The 20,115-nt window shown below is 43.9% G+C and overlaps 1 protein-coding gene across 4 annotated transcripts in view; it reads left to right on the top strand.

Moving 5' to 3' along the window:
• Positions 1–1,400: 1,400 nt before the first annotated feature.
• PRDM6 (PR/SET domain 6) overlaps positions 1,401–20,115 on the top strand; it is a 79,825-nt gene continuing 61,110 nt past the window's right edge. For 2 of the 4 annotated variants that reach the window (XM_065045307.1, XM_065045305.1), the window contains exons 1-3: positions 1,401–2,067; positions 2,726–3,259; positions 12,351–12,658. In XM_065045307.1, the coding sequence (XP_064901379.1) occupies positions 2,734–3,259; positions 12,351–12,658 (834 nt within the window). In that variant the 5' untranslated portion in view covers positions 1,401–2,067; positions 2,726–2,733. The remainder of the gene's footprint in view (positions 2,068–2,725; positions 3,260–12,350; positions 12,659–20,115) is intronic. The other 2 variants (XR_010468823.1, XM_065045304.1) reach the window with 1 other exon arrangement.

The raw sequence follows: 20,115 nt of genomic DNA, 5'->3' as shown, positions 1-20,115 counted from the left end.
CAACTCAAGGCAAGTGCAGATATTGACAATGTACTTAAGCCCATTAGCTAGGAGCTTTCCCCCACTTCATCACATTTTTCTAGCGTGAAACGAATTTTTAGACATAGCTGCCACTAAAAGCAATTCAGTATTTTTAAAAGATGTCCAGCGAGGCAAACAACAACAAAGCAGAGGAACACGTTTTTAAAAAAATGACGAGTCGGAAAGGGCGGAATTAAATTGTGACCAGAAAGGAGCTGGCCAAGGAAGAGACACTGTATTAATGTAGTGAAAACAGAGAAACCCAAGCGCGCCCATTCGCAGATGATCGTGCCCAACTAGGCGCTATGCGCACACCAGCCAGCGTGCGAACAGGCTCCCACCGGTACCTCTCTCCCTCAGCTGAACGGCAGTATTTCAGCACTTCAGAAAGTGGATTAATAGAGCGAGAGGGCTGGAAATTCATTATATGTTGCACAATGGAATTGATCTAAGACATAAAGAAGGTTTGTATAGACAACTTTATAACCCATAAAAATCGAGGTTTTTTTCCGACTCGTGTTTGCCTTTAACTTAGGTGTTATCAATCTATACAGCAGATGACGGATGACCTTGTCAAAATGACGCCAGTCAAAACATTTTTTGCCCCAGTCCTGTTCAAATTTGTGTTAAAATGTCCTGCCTTAGACACAGACAAAGTCTAAACAGCAGCAGCTTTCCCAGGCTCTGCGAGAATGAACGGTGGGAAAGAAATAAACTAGGAACAGGGTGGAGGGAATGGCAAAAGCAGTTTACACGCGTGCACATTGTTTGTAAGCAAGCGTGCGCTTAGTGGCAGCGTGACACTTGACAATGAGAGCTTTACTGACATTAGAGAGATGTTCTGATGACATAAACCCTTCGTGTAAGTATTTTGTCTTCAGTGCGTGGGATACAGTGTACATGCTAGGTACGTTAGAGATTATAGTTCTCGTCCAGTTTTTCATATGGTGCAGGAAAGAAGCTCAAAAACCTGTTAAATACTCACTGGTATGTGAGCCCAACAATTGTGAGTAGCAGGGCAGAAAAAGCCAATTTTTTAAGCAGAGTGGAGAGAAAAAGTCGCTAGAGATGAGAAGTTTCTCGCCACAGGTTGCATCTCCATCTGCATACTTGGTGCTCGGTACTGTAACCGAGTACAGAGCACAGGAGAGAGACGTGCTGGTGCTGGAGGGGACAAGGTCTGAAGAGAGAAAACTTCTAGAGTGATGAGTCCCCTTGACTGCGTTGGGACCTCCAGGGGCAGGTCTTAGGTAGCCGAGGGGAACGGGAGGCAGGTCATCCCAGGAGACTTTGTTAAGTAGGTGCGACAGTATCAGGACAGTTTAACGGTTCAGGAAGGCCTTTACAATCCACCTTAGTCCCCGAGGGGCAAAAGGCAAGTGAGTCAAGGCCATGGCTCCCGGCCGCCTGGCATGGTGCGAGGTGCTCGCTGCCTTGGGCCGGCGCTGGAGACGGCGCAGCGGCGCGGATTCTGCTCGGATCTGCGCCGGGCGGTGCTCCCCTTCCTGCAGGGTAACAGCCCAACTCTTCTCGGGGCGCCTTGTTCCTGGAGCTGGGGAGGGAGAGAGAGAGAGAAAGGGAGGGAGAGGGAGGGAAGGAAGGAGGGACGGAGGAGGGAAGGAAAGAAAGGGACACCTTTAAAAGTTGAGCAAGGGACGAAGTGAGGGAAGTTGCCAAAAAAAAAAAAAGGACTCTGCATTCAGGCTCGCTGGTAACTTCCCGCTCCCTCCCCTCCCTCTCGTACACACCACACACACTTGTATTTTGCGCTGTCGTAAAACCCACGTGTTTAGCCCGGAGTCTGCCAGAGCCGAGCGAAGAGCCCAGGCGCGACTGCGATGCGCAGCCGCGGCAGAGGGAGCCCGGCGGCTCGGAGTTAGCCGGCCCGCCGGTCCCCGGCACCTGGAGCAGGATCACCCTGCAGCCCCGTGGACAAAGACCTGAAAAGTCTCTCCTTTCAACCCTCCTCCGTCTCGAAGGCTCCCAGGGCTGCCTACTCCACCGCACGCCGACCACGCAGCAGCCGCTCCGACGCACTCCGCTCAGGTAAGGCAGCTCCGCGCCGGGCAAGCGCGGCCCCGGCCCCTCCGTCGCGCCCGGCACAGTCAACTCAGAAGAGGCCGCTGCGAGGTTTCTTCGCCCGGGGTAGGGTACTGCGGAGTCCTGTCCTCCTATAAACGCCAGCGTGGAAAGCAGGAGCAGCTGGAGAGAAGACAGTCGCGCGTGTGTGCGCGGGACTGAAGTTTCCTCCTCTTCCTCCTCCCCGTTGTCAACTTTGAGAGTCGTTTGCTCCAGCGGAGAGAGGGAAGGGAATGAAAGGGAAAGACACTGAGTGCCGCGGGGACGGGGTGAGCAGCATGCCTTTCGGGGCCGGCGGGCTCTCCGGCCACGGGCGTGAGGAGCATCCCGCCGCCGCCTTCGTCCTGCCCGCGCCCCAGGGGAGGCGGCGGGGATAAGAGGAAAGCCTTGTCGCCCCGACCAGCGCGTTTCTTGCATGTCCGCTCTGGAGACCTTCGGGCCGAGGCTTTCTCCTGCCGAGCCTGGCACGGGCAGGCAAGCGGAACGGGGATGGTCCCTCTGCCGATCCCGGACAGCTGACGCGAGGGGGCCGGCGTGTCCAAGCGTGGAGAACGCCGCGAAGTCGGGGCGGCCCGGCCGGGGCGGGCGTCTCACGTCTGCTCTCCCCTTCCTCTCCGTTCCACAGGCAGCGCAATGTTGAAGCCCGGCGATCCCGGCGGATCCGCGTTCCTGAAGGTGGATCCCGCTTATCTGCAGCACTGGCAGCAGCTTTTCCCGCAGAGCAGCCAGCTCAAGAGCAGTGGGACCCTCGCCCAGCTCCAGCCGTCCGAGAGAGCCGAGCCTCCAGCTGACAGCCTACGCCAGCGCCCGGCCTCACTCTCCTCAGCCTCCTCCTCCTCTTCCTCGTCCACTCCGTCTTCCTCCTCTACCTCCTCCTGCGTCGCTGCGGCGGCCGCTTCCCTGGCCGGCTTGACCTGCTTGCCTGTGTCCCAGCTCCCGGTCTTCGGACCGCTGCAGAGCTCCGAGCCCTCGGCCTCGGGAGCCCCCGCTCCCTTGCAGGGCAAGGACTTGTGCGGGGCCGGCAGCGGCGGCAGCAAATGCGGCGAGCGCGCTGCCGCTCGGTTCCGGTGCACAGCCGAGGAGCTGGACTACTACCTGTACGGGCAGCAGCGCATGGAGATCATCCCCTTGAACCAGCACACCAGTGACCCCAACAACCGTACGTATCGTGCCCCTTCTCGCAGTCCCCGACCACCCATCTTCCGCCTTTCCCCGCACTAGGCCAGACTACGGACGCCCCAAGCTGGGAACGGCAGTCGGTGCCTGCACCTCTCCATGGGGAGCATCCTTCGGCTTGCCCTTCCCTACTTTGAGCTGTTTTTGCGTTGTTCTCAGTGCTTTCGGGAGGCGGGTGGTAGCCTCTCGCTAATGGCTTTTCTTGTCTGAGACCCAGGTCCTTCCCTGGAAGGTACACTTCACCGGGAAGGCTGCTGTGGGGGGTAGATGTGTCTCGGGGGGCTGCTTAGGAAAACAGTTTCAGAAATGCTTCAGATCAGCTTGCTGTAAAGTTGGTCCTTTATCGCCTTGCTTGTCTCGCTCAGTTCCTGCCTGGAAAGCCAGAGCTTCGCTGAATACCCAGAAATCAATTACTCCAAGCTGGGCAGGGAAAAAGTTGCAGGTTTCATCAGGTGGATTAGGGCAAAGTTTTCCTCCCTCTTATCTCGGAGTATGGTTTTCCTTTCAGACCTCCTTAACACACCACTGGGTTTAGTTTTCACCCTCATGGGAAAGTATGACATGGCCATTTAATAAGAAAAGCTGTTTTTCTAAATGAAAAAGGTCGTCTGCCAGAACTGTCAATTCGTTTAGGATTTGGTGGTTAGAAAACGTTTAACACTGCTGTTTCCAATTGCAGATTTTTTTTTTTTTTTGGGGGGGGGGGGCAGGGAGAGGAAGGCGCCCTATTATTAAACATCTGTATCAACTAGAAGTTTGTGATTTAAGAATTTGGTTCTGCCTGTCTTTTGTTCGTGTATCTGTCGATACTACACTGCCGAGAAAATTTAAGGGGGTGAAAATAACTAGATGAAGTATATTAATTAATCAGATTTATTACTAAAATTCAGGGAACACGGATCTGTCCCTGTTAAAACACTGGAACATGGCTTCAGCGTGTGCATTTTTTCCCATTGTTTCAAACATACTCTCTTATCATAAGGTTTCTTATTTTTTTTCATTTTTTCTGTCCTTCTGCCCCCCCTAAATGTCTGTTTGAGGAAAGCTGTTGAACAGACAAACGATATGCCAAACCAGTGATCCAAAAGCACATGCCAGAGCAAAATGAGGATTCGTTTGATTTAATTTAAGATGCAGAGTTTGTTTCTAAAGTTTCCATGAAACTCTGTTGTGTATTAATTAAACTGCGTGGATGCTAGCATAATCTTAATCATCTTCTTAACATTGCAAATCTTTCTATATTGGATACCGACTTTGCTTTGAGTGACTTTATCGTACTCAGTTTTACCCTGTAGTGAAAAGTGTTAGTGTATTTTCTATTGTCGGGTGCAGAAAGCGTGATCTCTTAAGTTACAGGCACGTAATGGAATCTGGAATGCACCTTTAGCCGTCAACCGAACCGTTCAGACAATATATGTTTTACTTCTCGGAGCAGCTCTGTAAATCTGAAAGATAAAGATTTTAAAAAGAGGCAGGAAGATAAAAAAGCGATTTGGAGGGAGAATTTTTAAGGAGTGAGTGGAATAATAGCACGCCACAGAGTCGCAGGCGAAGTCTGCATACTTCTTTCCCACCACGATTATTAAAGGTGGCTTCGAGAGAACAAACGGGTCGATGGCAGAAAAGACGCTCGTGAATCGCGTCCGCCTGGGACCGGGCAGCGCTCGCGGTCTGAAGGACAGGGCAGGCTGCTGCCATTACGGTCTCTTCCTTTTTTTTTTTCCCCAGCGAAATCTAAAAAATCTTACAGTTGAACTTGTTAACAAGGCAACTTTCCCTCCAGCCATTGTCCGTGAGCAAATCTTTTAAACCGAGTTTTCATCCTTCTGGGACCAGATGCCTTTGCTTTGGGCAACTCGTTCTTAAAAATAAAGAAAAAAGCGAACTGTAAGTGCGGAAATAGTACGGGAAGCCCGTGCCGTACCACGCACTCCGCTCCTCGCACAATCAGAGGCGCAGCAGAGCAAGCTGCGGGGCACCGGCCTGGCTTACTCCTGCGCAGCTCCCCGAGTGCCTCGGAGTCACGCAAGGACTCCGTGGGCAGGCGGAATTTTCAGCCACTTTGACTCCATCCCTTTCTCCGCGTTCTGCAGCGGAGGTGCCCCTTTGAGAGAAAGAAGGTAGGGTTGTGGGTGAGGTTGGGGAGTGATCGACTTCAGTTTGAGTTATACTTGCTTGCTGCACTTCCAGCTCCGGACAGCCCCACCGCATCTGTGAGACCGAGAAACCGGCCCCTCCACAGCCTGGCAGAGAGACACCCATCCCCAGGGGCCGATCCGTCCCCGGGGGCTGGGCGCAGGGCTGCCGCCTTGGCCTCCCCCGACCGCAGCCCGCCGGTTCGCCGTTGGCGGCAGGCCCCGGGCTGCTGCCTATTTATCGGGTTTTAATCTTACATAAACCTCCTTCGCGAACTAAGCGAATGCCCGGGTTCCTCTTCTTTCCCAAATGTCCCCTCTTCCCCACGCTCTCCCCCCCGCCTCGCGAGCCGTCTTTTCCTCTGCGGCGCAAACCTCTGGCAGCACCCACCCGCGGGATCACCCGCTCGGCACAGGCGCCTGCGAATTCCGCCGATCTCCGGGACACCGGGGAGGCGAGAGGGCGAGCGGGCTGCTCCCGCGGTGGCGGTGGCGTCGCTGCCTCCGCGACGGGAAAGCCCGAGGGCTGGCGATGGTCCCGGCTGTCCGACACCCCGCCAGGCCCAGCTCCCCAGCGCCCGGCCCGGCGCCGGGCGGCCGCCGAGGGAAGATGGATGGGCGACAGTTTCCACATAGACACAAGCCTTGATCATCAAATATCAATGAATGTGGCATGGTCTTGGGCGAGGGAATGGGGCGAGAGCCACCAAAGAGCCGTGTGTTAAGCGTCTATATGTAATCGTTTTAAATGCAAAGGCGTTTAGTTAGGAAAAAAAAAAGAAAAAAAAATAGACCCCCCCTCCCCTAATTAGGGCCCTGCAATCTTTACTCCCAGGGAAGTAAAAGGGACTATGTTAAAACCCTGATAATGTGGCAGGCGGCTGGGGACGGTTTTCTTCCCTTCTCTGCATCTGGAAGGATGAGGGTATTTCTGGGGGCTGGGGGAGGGGTGCTTACACAGCGAGATCTCCTAGGGTGAGTTTGGGGAGTGCGGGGCCGGCTTGCTGCCCTGTAGGCTTGCCCCTCGCTGCTGGGGAAAGGCTTTCCCAGTGAGAAGTCTACGACTCCTCTACCTTCACCAGGAAGAGCCAACCTGTCACTGTAATAAATATGCTGCGTAAAACTAAAGTGTCACGCAAGCAAGCAGTTTGCACGCATCTTCCCGTTCAATCTACGGGTAGACAGCGTATATATAACATGCTGTGGACTGGATCGGTGTAGAGAGCATTTGGATTTTTTTTTTTCTCTAGACTGCTGGTAACCTGTATGATTTAGCTATTTTACATCATTAGTTACCCAGCACCCTTAAACATAGCAGATAGCCATATATTAGATTGAGGTTAGAGAAGGTGGTGACTGTTTATTTAGGGTGATAAAATGGTCCATCAGCAGTAATCTCCATCGATATGTGCCACCAGGAGATGAAGGATGAGGGGACAAGCCACAATTAATTGCCCTATAGTTTTGTAGGAGAGAGTGGTGCTGGTGCGGACTGAACTTCGATCTCCTCTCCCAGAGCCTATTCATCATCTCTACATTGTATATGGGGATCTCTCAGGGGCACGGGGTGGCAAGGTTTATCTACACACAATATTCTACCCTTCTCATACCTGACACAGAAATTTAATTCATTCATACGTCCAGTCGAAGGCAAGGAAAATCAAACCCTCCTCCCACAACCCGCCCCCACCCACCTCGCAGAAACAACTCGAAAGCCGCTCCGCAAGCAGGACGCTTCCCCGACCCCCTGTCCCACCCGGGGCGCCCTGGCAGGCCCTCGCACACCGCCTTCCCCGGACGGGCCGGGGCGGGGTGTGCCCGACTTCCGGCTGGGGCGCTCGGACCCCGCGGCAGCTCTTGCGCCGGTGCGGGAGCACCGCCCGGACGGCCGGCGGGGCGCGGCGGGCAGAGCGAGAGGGTGAAAGCCCCGGAGGGACGGGTCTGGCAGAAGGGACGGGACCCGGCGCCCTACGTGGCTCTCGCCCTCCGGTGGCCGCTCCGTAGCCCCGCGCCGAGATCCGGCCCTGGGGCAGCCGGCTGGGCTCGGTCCAAATCCCCGCAGCCAATACGCAGAGTAAATAAACAAATAAATAAAAGGAACCCGAGCGCATCTGTGCTTCGTCGCCCCGAAAGCCCGACGCGGGCCAGGCAGTCTGCGGTGAACTGCGGTTAATTTCACAAAAAGAAATTGATATCAACTCGTCGATGAAGAAACTGAGGCACGAGGAGCTCATGATCCTTAGGAAAGCTCCAGCCCGCAGGAAAAGAAAGGGCACTGTTTTTCACACAGCCCAGCTTCCCCCTTAGCTGGGTACCCGGGCCCAGCCAGGGACTCAGGGCCAGCCACAGTGATTTATACTTGGCAAGCGAGTAATACTGTGTGAAATGATGGCCAGTTACACCAGATACCTGCATGCTTGTGGTAAATTATGAAGCAGAGGGTCAGAGGCCACACTTCTTTAATACCAGCAAACTGCAGGTATCCAGTATAACTGCACCTTTGAAGCATGTTATTGCCGAGAAAAAAAATATATATTTCTTTCATTTATTGTTACAGCTGGTTTGCTGGTTAAAGTGCTGTGTTGGACCCTACCTTTCACTGACAAAAGCTTTCTCCTCTCAGATTTCCTTTAAAATATGCAGTAGTAGTGTTATTTAGGTTGGAGAGTGTTTAGAATTATATTTTGGGGGCAATGATGTGTCCTTTCCCTCTTGCTTCAGTTTAGTACTATTGAGTGTACTCACATAGAGTTATAGTGCTGGCATTACACTGTGTTCATTTTTATGGAGGCAAATAAACGATAACATATTGCACTCCTCCCAAAAGAGCCATACCAAACAGCTCCACTAGGATTTTTTTTTTTTCTTGGTTCTTCCTTGCCTTAATCATCCCATCTACAGAGCACAAAGGTATAAAGTGAGAAACTGATCTCCTTCCAAAGCGCCTGGCTGCACCTGGGACTTCGATGGAGCATTCCCACTGACCTTACCTTCTATGTCTCCTGATTTTATCAGAAACACTCTGCTCTGGATACAGTAATTTTTGCTTTTTCCATTTTCAGCAAACCCCTTAATTTTCTCACATTTCTTGCTGTTTCTTGTCTTGATCTGGGGCTTGACCAATGCTACTACAGCCAATGGAAGTATTAATTTCAGCAGTCCTTGGCTGAGGCCTGTACTCACACTGTACTCAGCTGCTGTCTGAGGCCAAAAGAGGAGGAAGGACACAGTATGTGTCTCCTTGTTGTCCTGTGTGGCAGTCCTCTAGAAAGCTCACGTTTGTCCCACCATGTCCTTTTTATGTGAACGTCCCATACCTTTGTGGATCGTAGTGGTTTTGACCCAGTCTGGAAGCTCCAGTGATGCCAGTGAACCACAACATTCTCCCTCTCAAAAAACCCTCTTACTTTCTACGTATTATTAAGCAAGTTGGTGCACAGTATCAAGTCTTACTTTGCAGTATCGAAGAAGATAATGCTGTTGATCCTTTTGGTGAGGCAGGATAGCATGCTAGTCTCAAAATTCTCCCTTTTTTCCACGTCTGATATTAAGGACTTCCTTCCCTTATCCTCTGAGGCAGAAGAATCCACTACTCACAGTGAATCTCTTTAAAAGAGTTCTATAACACTGTCGAAAGTGTGCTTCGGTCAGACTAACCAACTAACAAAAGTTAGTCATGGAAAAGGTGCATGGTAACTTTTTACTCAAGAAAGCGTAAAATAAATCTACTAGAGCTTCCATTCCTTATCACATTTATGAAGATATTTTTTAAATTTTATTCATACAATAGCATAAAAACTAAAGATAGATGTATAAAGCATGCGACTAAGAAGAATTTCAGTACTACTTAGGATTAAAGACAGATTCCTTCCCTCTCTTCAACAAGCCGTAAGCCAAAACAGTTTCAAAAGATGTTTCATTTTCCAGATTTTCAGCTTTGGCAGGACAAAGGGAAAGGAACACAGCAGGAGATCAGATACTGCTGCTGCCAAGCATTAAGACATTACCAGAGTTTTTGGATAGTGGAAAATAAATATAACTATTCGTGACTTTCTGTAAGGGTAAATGACAGTGACACAAGGTTTGTTTATACTTCTCATGAATTTCTTAATTTATTTTTCTTGAAGGGGTAGAAAAAAGATGTTTTATCCATGCTCATGTACATATATTGCCAGGATGAAGAGAAGAAACCCTTGTTTTAGGCAAGTACTAAAGGTTGTGTGCACAAAAATTTATGCATATCTGGTGGCAGGATGCAGGAGATGAACACTGACATTGCCTGAGTGGAGTCATGAAGATGCCTTAGTATGTTTAACGTAAGTTACTACAGAGATAAGGTGTTTTCAAGAAATCTATTAATAATCAGGTAGTTGAGGGAAGAGTTATGCATCTTGAGGATGGTCAAACAGTACCAACAGGTTGGATTCAAGGGCCTGCTCCAGGTGCTAATTGATGTCATGGTTAGATGTCCTCCTCTCTTTAAGCCTTCAGTTTTCCTGTCAGATGTTTTTTTTCTAACTTGCATGGTAAAATGCCAAATTTGTTTAAAGTATACTCACATGCTGACCTGTTTGTTTTTTTTTTTTTTTTCTTTGTCCCTTTGTTGTTGTTGCTTTGGTCGTGTTTTTTTTCATATTTGAGATCCTTTCCTGTATGATGTCCAATGACAGACTCCAATGTAGCCCCTGAGATCCTTGGATATGCCAAAAACACAGTGTTTCTTGATGACTGGTTTTGAAGAGGAAAGAAAAGATGCTGTGGTTATACCTCTCTTTCCAAACTAACTGTGGAAACAACAAAACCATAAAAAAATATCCCAGCATGTACTTGCTGCCTTTTATACATCATGCCTGGGAATGACTGTAGGAATATTTGCTGCATAACATTCTTCTCTCAGGACCAGCCAGAAACCTTTTCCCTGGGGTCCTGCAAATCTCATCCCCCAGCCACCTCTAATTGATGTAGTTGAGTGAACAAAACCCCTCTGCAGTTGCGGCTTAACCCAACCGGAGAGTCGTTTTGCAACAGGGATTATATTATTAAGAAAAGGCTTTAACCCTCCAGCCAAAGGCTTTTATTTATTTATTTATTTTTCCCCAATATAAGCATGGTCCCCACTAGAGGGCTTTGCCCCATGGCTGCTCCGGTGGGCTGCAGTGCGGGCAAGGGCTTTTCTGCCCCCCTGCCCTGATGCTGCACGGTGTGTTAGGGGTGGCATGGGGCGAATTTCATATGCAGGCCTTCTTCTGCAGTGACACCCACCAGAGTGATGTCCAACTCGGGGCTCGCTTGCTTGCTTTCTGCTAAAATCTGCAATTAATATAGAGAACTTGAACAGACAAGCACTGAGTAGCGACCCATGCATTTTCTGCAAGACTCAAAGGAAGTAATAAGAATTTCAAAGGAAATTAGCTTCCACACGTAACTTTAAAATATTTTAATATTTCTGAATGTACCATTTTTGTATTGTACAATTTAAAAGAGGATGACAGCAAATAATGCTTAGAAAGCGTGTCTAAATCTGGAGAATGCAAATAGAGGCCATATTTTGAAAATACAGCTTTTATTATCTTTTAGCAGCTTTTACTGAACAGAGAGGAAGATTCTCCTTTCAGGCTCTGTAGTACAGAAGCCTACATAACACATACTATATATCCACCTTGGAAAGAAGAACAGCTGAGTCAGTCCTCCTGAGAATTGAAACTGTGGTTACAGGCAATCTAGCAAGTCTAAATCTGTGGGTTAGACCAAGAACCTCCAGCTTCTACAGAAAACAATGTGCTTTATTTTTATAAGAATGGGCGTAGATTGTATAAAATTATTAGGGAAAACATCTAGGGCTAACTACATGAGTACTATGGCATAGTTATTGTTTTCCATTTGTATTTCTGGAATAATTTTATATGAAAACCTTTACTGTGGTAAGTGAAACGTGCAGAAGGCAGTAACATATTTCAATAGATTTATTGTTATGTTAACTCAACATAAGTCCAGAGAAATGGATTTCCCGAGCATGAAACATTTTCCTGGAAGTTGTACTTTCATGGCATATGAAATAGTGTGTGATGGAAATATTTAACCTTTTTTTTTTTTTTTTTTTTCCTCAGGAAAGAAAAATCACAGTAGCCTCTTCCCAAAATAGAGAAACAGCATCTGTTATTAAGAACGGTTAGGGAAATCAACATTTTTACGAACTAATCTTTTTCATGGGAGCTGCTCACAAAACCAGACATGCTGTTTTTGTTCTTACCCTCAGCTACACGTAACAGGGAAAGAACATTCATTCCCATTCAATAAAAGTATTCAAGTGTGTGCTAGAAATCAGTAATATTTGCTATATAATTACTGTTTCAACATTAGATTCACCTATAAGAAGGTAAATGTTCATGCATGCTCTGATTTGTCATTAATGAAGTTCTGTTTTGTTTATTTTCTAAACAGAACTGTACATACACAGCTGTCAATGTAAAAAGTAGAGCTAATGTTCATTTAAACTAAGGATGAAATTAAATCCTGCTCCAATTAAGCCCTTTGACTGAGCTGTAGTAAGGCAAATGAGGAGGACTTGTAAGGTGTTACAACCGTGTTTTAAAATGTCTCACCAAAACACACTGGGATGATTTAAATGGGCTTTATATTAGCAAAAAAATGAATCTTAAAAAACTATGTTGAAATAAGTGAGTGTTGGCACGTGTGTGAACACACCAGACTTGCAAAATGTCTGCAGGGTTTCTGCTCAGCCTTCAGGATTTCTTGTTGAGGGCTTTGCTGATAGTAGGAAAACCATCCTGAGTGACATGCAGAAGGGCACAGTGTGTGAGAGCGCTGAGCTGCCACGAAATAATGGGAAAAGTAGAGGGTTCTGCATGATCTTTCAATGATCATGGCGGTGGCCAGTGGCACCATATTGATACTGCGTTTTCCCTCTGTGCTCCACAGGATGTGACATGTGCGCTGACAACCGCAACGGCGAGTGCCCCATGCATGGTCCCCTCCATTCCCTGCGGCGTCTGGTGGGCACCAGCAGTGCTGCTGCAGCGGCACCTCCGCCTGAGATCCCCGAATGGCTCCGGGACCTGCCCCGGGAGGTGTGTCTGTGCACCAGCACAGTGCCTGGCCTGGCCTACGGCATCTGTGCAGCTCAGCGGATCCAGCAGGGAACCTGGATTGGGCCCTTCCAGGGGGTCCTACTCTTGCCAGAGAAGGTTCAAGCAGGAGCCGTCAGGAACACGCAGCATCTCTGGGAAGTAAGTCATCATCTTTCATTCCTTCTCAAGTTTTATCGGTTTGAAGCAGATATTGAGTGTAATTGTATGTACTATCAGCACTGTTTCCTAGAGATGAGAAAAAATCCCACAATTTGAGTAAGCCAACCCAGCAGATTTGAAAATGTAACCAGTGCAAGCAAAAATCTTGCCTCACTAGAAGTATGAAGAAAAACAGTGGACACCTCTGAGCTCCAATTAGTTTGCGCAGGAAGAACAGATTGTTGCATGTGCTCTCATGTGGAATAGAGAGACTTGGGCAGAGAAGGCTGAAGGTTACAATACCCCGTGCTGTTTACACTTTGACCTGAGTAACAAGAGCTCATGTAGCTCTCAGGTCACAGTACCAGATGAATCATCTTAGTTTGAGTAGCACATATGGGCTAAGATGGCACATTGCACCATCGCTGTGGCTTATCAACAGTTCAAGAAAGCTGCTGGAACAAGTGCAGGAGCCTATTTTACAGTCCTGCTGTTTGCACAATGATGGTGTTAGTGCCTGTTCACAATTTAGTTCAACTGGTCCTGCACCGACTGGGCATTCCCCTGATGATGCTTTAGTGCTCTTGTGTGAAAGTCACTTTCAGCTATCTGAAGATCTTTTTTTGGTGTTTGTTCCCATTTAAGAGACAGTAACAATGACAACTGATTTGAAAACATTCAGGCTGTTACAGTTTGGTTTATTTTGCGATGAACACTGACTGTGGTTTGGCAGAACATGTCATAAACCTGCTATCGCATTCCCTTGGCCGTACAGGGACATCCATGACTGTTTGTTACCATGTGTATTCTCTTCAGTGAGGCACTGGAGTTTTGCGTTTAGGTATAGTTTGTATGGAGGTGGTAACAACATTGTGTGGTAAGTTAGTTTAGAAAGAAAAGACAGTATATGCTCATTTTACACACAGATTTAATAATTAATAGGGAACATGTACAATCCCTGTCTGTGCCAGTACTTCCTATTTACAGAAACTGCCTAATGTCTACCTAGTCTTTTGCCATTCATTTCTTCTTTACTTTGTGCGAGGAGGTGTTAGTTCTACTTAGTCCTCTCTAGCTGTGGCTTTTGCTTACCTCAAGACTAACTGCTACAGAGTGTCACTAGAAATAGCCCGTAGATCTGCAGGTGATATTTACTCATCTAGACCAAATCCAAATCTTCAGAATATAAGGGGATGTACTTGCTGGTCCATGAAGCTGCAGATTGTGTTTTTGCTGTCTTCAGTGGGTATGCAGTAAAAGTGAGTGGATTTTAAAAAGACATTTGGTACTCTGGAGCCAGAATATTGTGTATAGCACTTGTTCACAACCTGTGAATATTTAGGTTGTCACTCCTTGGTACAGATGATTATGTCTTTTCATCATTATGTTCTATTTTTGCATATTATCTAATACGTGTGACTTCTTTAAATGAGTAGGAGCTCCTGTGCAATTCTTACACGCAAAAAAAGAGTTGTCTTAAAATGTTTACCCATAAAAGTAATTGTGGCAAGAGATAGATTTTCACATGAAAAAGGTCAGTCTCACAACACACCTACATGCGCTCAGTAAAACTGGGTTACTTGCAGGCTTGGGAGTTTTGTTGCTGCCTTCAGTGGGGATGAAATTTCTCCTGTGCAGCAGATATTAACAAATTGAACTTAAATCTGTTCCTACTGAAGTCCAGTGATTACAATGAAAGCATTCTGTTTTTATTTTTTTTCTTTTAATAGAAAACTCTATAATGATGTTGGAGGCTTTAGGGGTTTTGTGTTTTAAACAATGCTAATTAATATAAAACAATAAAATATCTTTCACAAATCATTAAGTTACACAAAACATTGATATTTACCTGAAATAAATGGAATTAGAGAATTTTACATTGTCCTTAAATATTTACATTGTCAATTCATTTTTTTTAAATTATGAATCTGTTTTACGCAAGTTAAGTTGCAACTATTGATAATTTATTTTTTTTACATAGGGAGAATTTGTAAGTCTAATTTCAGATGAACTTAAAAATCGTTTTAAAGCAATGAAAGGAGGAAGGTTATTGGGGGGGAGCCAAAAGCAAAGAAGAAAAAGATGTTCAGTAAAAATAAGAAATAGTAATGATGTATGTGCCAGATTCAACCATCGATGGGTGTCAGCTGAGTTTTTCTGTGGGTTTGCTCTTCTGTTCTTAACACACAACACAGATTTCCTGTTGGCTAGCAGACTGTGTGTATTTTAAGTGAACTATCTTAAAAATAATAATTAAATTTAGTTTTTCTGGGGGGAGGTATTGTGGGCAGCTCATGGTCTTTGTTTATTTCTGTTAATGGCAAAAATTGTTAGCAACGAATCACATACTCTAAGCTCTAGCTAAAAGTTTTGGCCGTTTCTCATTTGTTTTGACTTTCAATTTGGTATGTTTTATCTATCAGAGAACTAATGTTTAATAAAGAAAAAGTATGGCAAAAGAAAGTAATCAGAAAGTGTGTGTGATTTTACAAAGCTGACCTATGAAAATAAATAAAAGCAATTGAAAGTATGTGTCTGAACAATCTGTATTCTGTTAGCCTATATGGTATAGGAGTGTTGATTAAATCACTGTAAACCTTAAAGGAATGTCTCATCATTGTCCCTTTATAAAGTTGTGGCTCTAGTTGATTGTTTTCCATTGATCTTTTCAAGATAGCTGCAAATACAAGTATGTCCACAGATCAGTTATTTAGCATTAGGTCTTGATGGACCCTATAAAGAGAACTTCTCTTTCTTAGTACTGTAAGTAGCATTCTGTTTTTTTTTTCTTTCAGCGCTGGAAAGTAAAGTTGATAGATATTTATTTTCATTTACAGTTCTTTGTTTTGTGTGTGCATCAGATAAATAGAAGGGCTATAGCAAAGACTTTTAAGAATAGTTCCTGATTTGGTGGCTTTTTTTTGTTCTCTTTGTTGTGGGAAACATCAAAAGCACTGCATTTGATGTATAGTTCAATGCTATGGAAATATGCTTCAGTCTGTCTGCACAAGTGTTCCCACCATGCACTCAGTGTTTGCTTTGTATGTAATCCATACAGCATAATGTACAGTGATTCAGAGTAAATGACATACCACTCCATTACCTCACAACAGGCCTTGGCACCTATGGGTGTTCATGTGAAATTATAGAGTTCTCTTACAATCAGCCAAGATAATTTTTTATAACTAACAGAAAGATCAGTGCTTCAGAAAGCCAAAGATATTAGTCATTTTTAGTTGTAGTTATTTTTTTTCCCCTTTGGCCCGCTTCAATCCAGAGTTTGCTTGTACTTTATAAAAATATAATAAACTCTGATTTGTTTAAAACAAAAACAGGACTGGGTGTATTAAGTAAATACTGTCTTTGGTAATACAGGCATTTATTCCAGCACTGCTTGATAATATTTCTGATATTTTCTTTTTTCTTTCTTTCTTTTTTTTTTTTTCCATTTCAAAGTAATGAGAACAATCCTTTTGTTATTGCAAAGAAAACAGAGACTTTCTCAGCAATTAGGTCTTACTGATGAGGATGAGATAATTTTCCCCTAATGTGTTTTCTAATAAAGAAGTGAAAAGGCACACTTGATTCCAACATATATGAAAACATTATCTCAATTATTAATGTGTCCTTACTCCCTGGAGATAAATTAATCTAGTTGCACATGGTTTCCCCTTTCTGTTTAACATCAACATTTAATAAGAGTAGACTTGAGGAATGTATACGATATACACTTAAATTCTATTAGATTAAAATACAGAAATTTAAAAGACTTATATGTTTTAGTAGTTGAACATTTTCAGGCTCCAAGCTTTAAACTGTGAATTCTAGAAATAGCTAAATCATAGATGGTCTTTTCTCCTGCAAATGCAATTTGGATGAAAAAACTTTTGCTGACAGACATATCAAAAGATAGAATCTTGCACTTTCTTTAGCTTCATTCACCTGATAAAGAATTTGCTGTCTTTCTTGATTTTATTTTGTCAGAGACGAAGTAGGTGTTTTTTGTTGTTGTTTTTATTTTTTTTAAATATCCCAAGAATGTAAAATATATAATTTCACTTTATTTTAACTCGACTTACTTTACATTTTGTTTTTCTGAAAGATATATTTTTTTTCCTTTTCAGGGATGAGCAAAATACACATATAGCAGGGCATTCATTAGTAATTACAAAATACTAAACCTGCATTGATGGTTTTCCCCTTAAATGAATGGGATTAACTGGCAGTACTTGTACTAGCGTGCATGTCATTTTAATAAAGCACCATTTGGGTACTTATTGGCCTTTTTGTGCCTCAAATAGAGTCGAAGAAAACATTGCCTTTTGCTTCATCTGGACCAAGAACAGGCATTTTGCTGGGATGCATGCTTGCCAGGATCCATGCAGTGGTACTGTACATTTCTGTACAAATTAATATGCATAGAGAGTCCTTACTTTTCAAATGAAGCACTTATTCCAGTTATGGTGATAGATTTGTATCCAGATTCTCAAGGCTGTAGTTTTGTACTAAATTCGCTGTTTTAGCAAAGCACTAGGGGATAGAATTATGTGCATGCTGTAATTCTATTAAAGTGAAAATTGTGTTTCTCAGCAATCCATCATCTAGTATTCTAGACTGCTTTTCAGCCCTGTTTCAAATATGTCATGTTCATGAAATTCAAATAATTTTGTCTTGAAAAAAAACCCTTAGTTATATTACTATTATACCTTAAATTATGCAGAATAACAGCTGATGCCATTCTGTTATTTCATTTTTCCTTTTCTGAGGATTTTGTGTGATGTACCACCCTTGCATTTATTTTCTATTTAAAAAGCACAATAATTTTTACTCTTACAGGGGTTTTAAGTTCGCATACTGCCTACTAGAGATACACCTAAAGTGTTTAGTAGCTTGCAAAGCCAAACATTCAGTAAGAGCACACTTAATGTCACAGCTTCTTTAATTTATGTACCTTAGAATATTGCGCTAAGCTGTTATAAAACAGTTTGTTACATCAGTATTTCTAGATCACTTAGTATCACATTTTTCCAGAAAACTTTTGAATGTTATAGATTCCTTACTTAGCATCAATATAAAGTTAGTTTGATCCTAAATATGAAAGTTAGTCCGTGTTTGATAACCCTTATTCTTAGAAAAGCCAAACTAAACCTTGATGTTTCTTTTAGAAACCCCGTGATTTTTATAAGACTTTTTCATGCCTTATCTTCATGTATCTCCCTGTCTTTGGTATATTTGTGCTATGTACACGAGGTATCTATTTTATGCCTGAGCAGATAAATAAGCCTAAGCACTTGTGCAACAAAACAAATGTAATTTGGCATGGGACTAATTCTCTTCCTATTTAATAAAGTGAAGTTTGGAATAAACTTTGTTGTGGAGTTGGATACAGCCTCAGAATCTCAACAGTGTAAACTGCCAAATCATGCAGGGACTGTCTGTTTTTCCATGGCTTATAATCTCACCTTGGACATTCTATTATGTAATACACAAAAATACTGAAATGGAACACAAATAAATACAAAAGCCCGCTTCTGTCCCTATTTGACCACTACCTTTCCATATTGCTCAAAAGTGATCCAGTCACCAATATTATGGAAACATTTGAACTTTTTTTTTTATTAGTTAGTAAAAGCAATTTCCATTGTTGGATGAAATCTAGTTTGTAAGGCCTGAAATTACTCATAATTTATTATACCATTAACAGTGAATTATTTCTATTGACTTTAAATTCAAAGTGGGTGAATAAAGGCAGTATTTTAATGAGATATATGGATATCCAAAATGTGTTGTGTACATGATACCAATAATATATTTATTATAGATTTGATAAGCCAAAACTGCAGCATATGCTTTTCAGGGTGACGGTGATGTTCAATATTTTGCATAACTGTCTCAATCACTGCTTTATGCATTTTGAACCCCTGGGTTCCATGTCAGAAAACATTCATGGACTTCAAAATGCAGACTTTTAAGTAACCACTTAACATACAAGCTGGAAAATCAGCCCGGGATATACTTTCCTTCCACACATTCGGCACCTTTTTCAGATAAGTTACAGAATTCCATTATCCAAATTGTTACACATGTGTGACAGAGGTTGACCTTTAGTCATGTCAATCCTTTTTGTGTAGGCCTCGGGCTCCAGCCTAATGGCTCAAAGCCTGATTTACTCACTGTAATAAGGGCAGGAGGTCGAGCAATTGTCAGCTTGCCTGCTCGTACTCGTCTCAGAGCCTGGTTGAAGGCTGTTAACACAAAGCTTTTCAAAGTGAATTTACAACCACCACCACTGACAGAGGCCAATCAGTACACTATAAATGTCAGGTTAGTGAGATTGAGCAGTAAGCAAAGTACTGGCAGCCCACTATTGGCTGAAATCAATTGCTTAAGATTTAACTGAGAACAGCAATTCATGTATAACTGCATCTGTGGAACTGGCTTAAGTGTGGAGAGCAAGCTGGAGAGTGGATTAGGTAGAAATTACCCACCAGGAACAGTCACGGCAGCAAGCCTTGAATATATTCCCCTTCCATACAAATGGCACCTGCATTGATGTAATTCATGGTCAAAAACTTATTGGAGAGAAAAAGCAAAAACAAAAGAAAAGAAAAGAAAACAAACAAACAAACAAAGTAAAATAGTGTGTGCTGTCTTACCTGGACAAATAAAGGTAGGAAAATTTTGGATGCATTAGTTCAGTAATGCTCAACTGTTTCTAGTCCTCGGTTCCAGAGGAGGCTTTTTCATAAGGAAACTGCAGCTTTTTGTGGTTGGCTTGTAACTGGTAACTATCACAGAATTCACTAATGAGTGATTATGTACTTGATGGTCTGAATATCCATGAGATGTAGTTACCCACAAGACTGAATGTTTTTATCATTTTGTATAGTGACAGCTTGGACAACAATTCATTTGGCTTTGAAAGCATCAGCATTCCAATGTAGGAATCCATTAAAATACTGTATGCCAGGATTTATAAATTAGGCAATTTCCTTGATTATTGCAATCATTTACAAAATTGATTGTCCTAGTGTGGTATAGGCAGGTTTCAGCAATGATCATTGACAACAGGCACATCCCCTAATATCTATACTCATTGTTCCCTAAAAGAAAAGCCGCTCTACTACGAGGTTATTCTACATCTCAAGGTCAATTATGCACTGAAAAAGCTTACTAATGTAGCAGATCACACATCTTTAAAGGAGAACCGCATCAGCTATTTATAGACTGTAATGATAGCCAGAACACTCCTTTTTTCTTCTGTTTGTAATTTGTTTGCTGACAGCCAAGGTATTCACTTGAGTCTATAGTGGATATTCTGTTTGTGATCCGTTATTGAAAGGTAAATAATTTTGGCAAATTGCAGCTGTAAATATTTATTTGATTGAAGATTTAAAAGTCAATAATGTGTTTTATTTGTTGCATCTTAAAGTTCTAACCAACCAATAGATGTAGTG

The sequence above is a fragment of the Columba livia genome, chromosome Z (assembly GCF_036013475.1).
Source record: "Columba livia isolate bColLiv1 breed racing homer chromosome Z, bColLiv1.pat.W.v2, whole genome shotgun sequence".
Lineage (NCBI taxonomy): Eukaryota > Metazoa > Chordata > Aves > Columbiformes > Columbidae > Columba > Columba livia.
The sequence above is the reverse complement of the archived record's forward strand: the minus strand, read 5'-3'. Positions and strand labels throughout refer to the sequence as shown.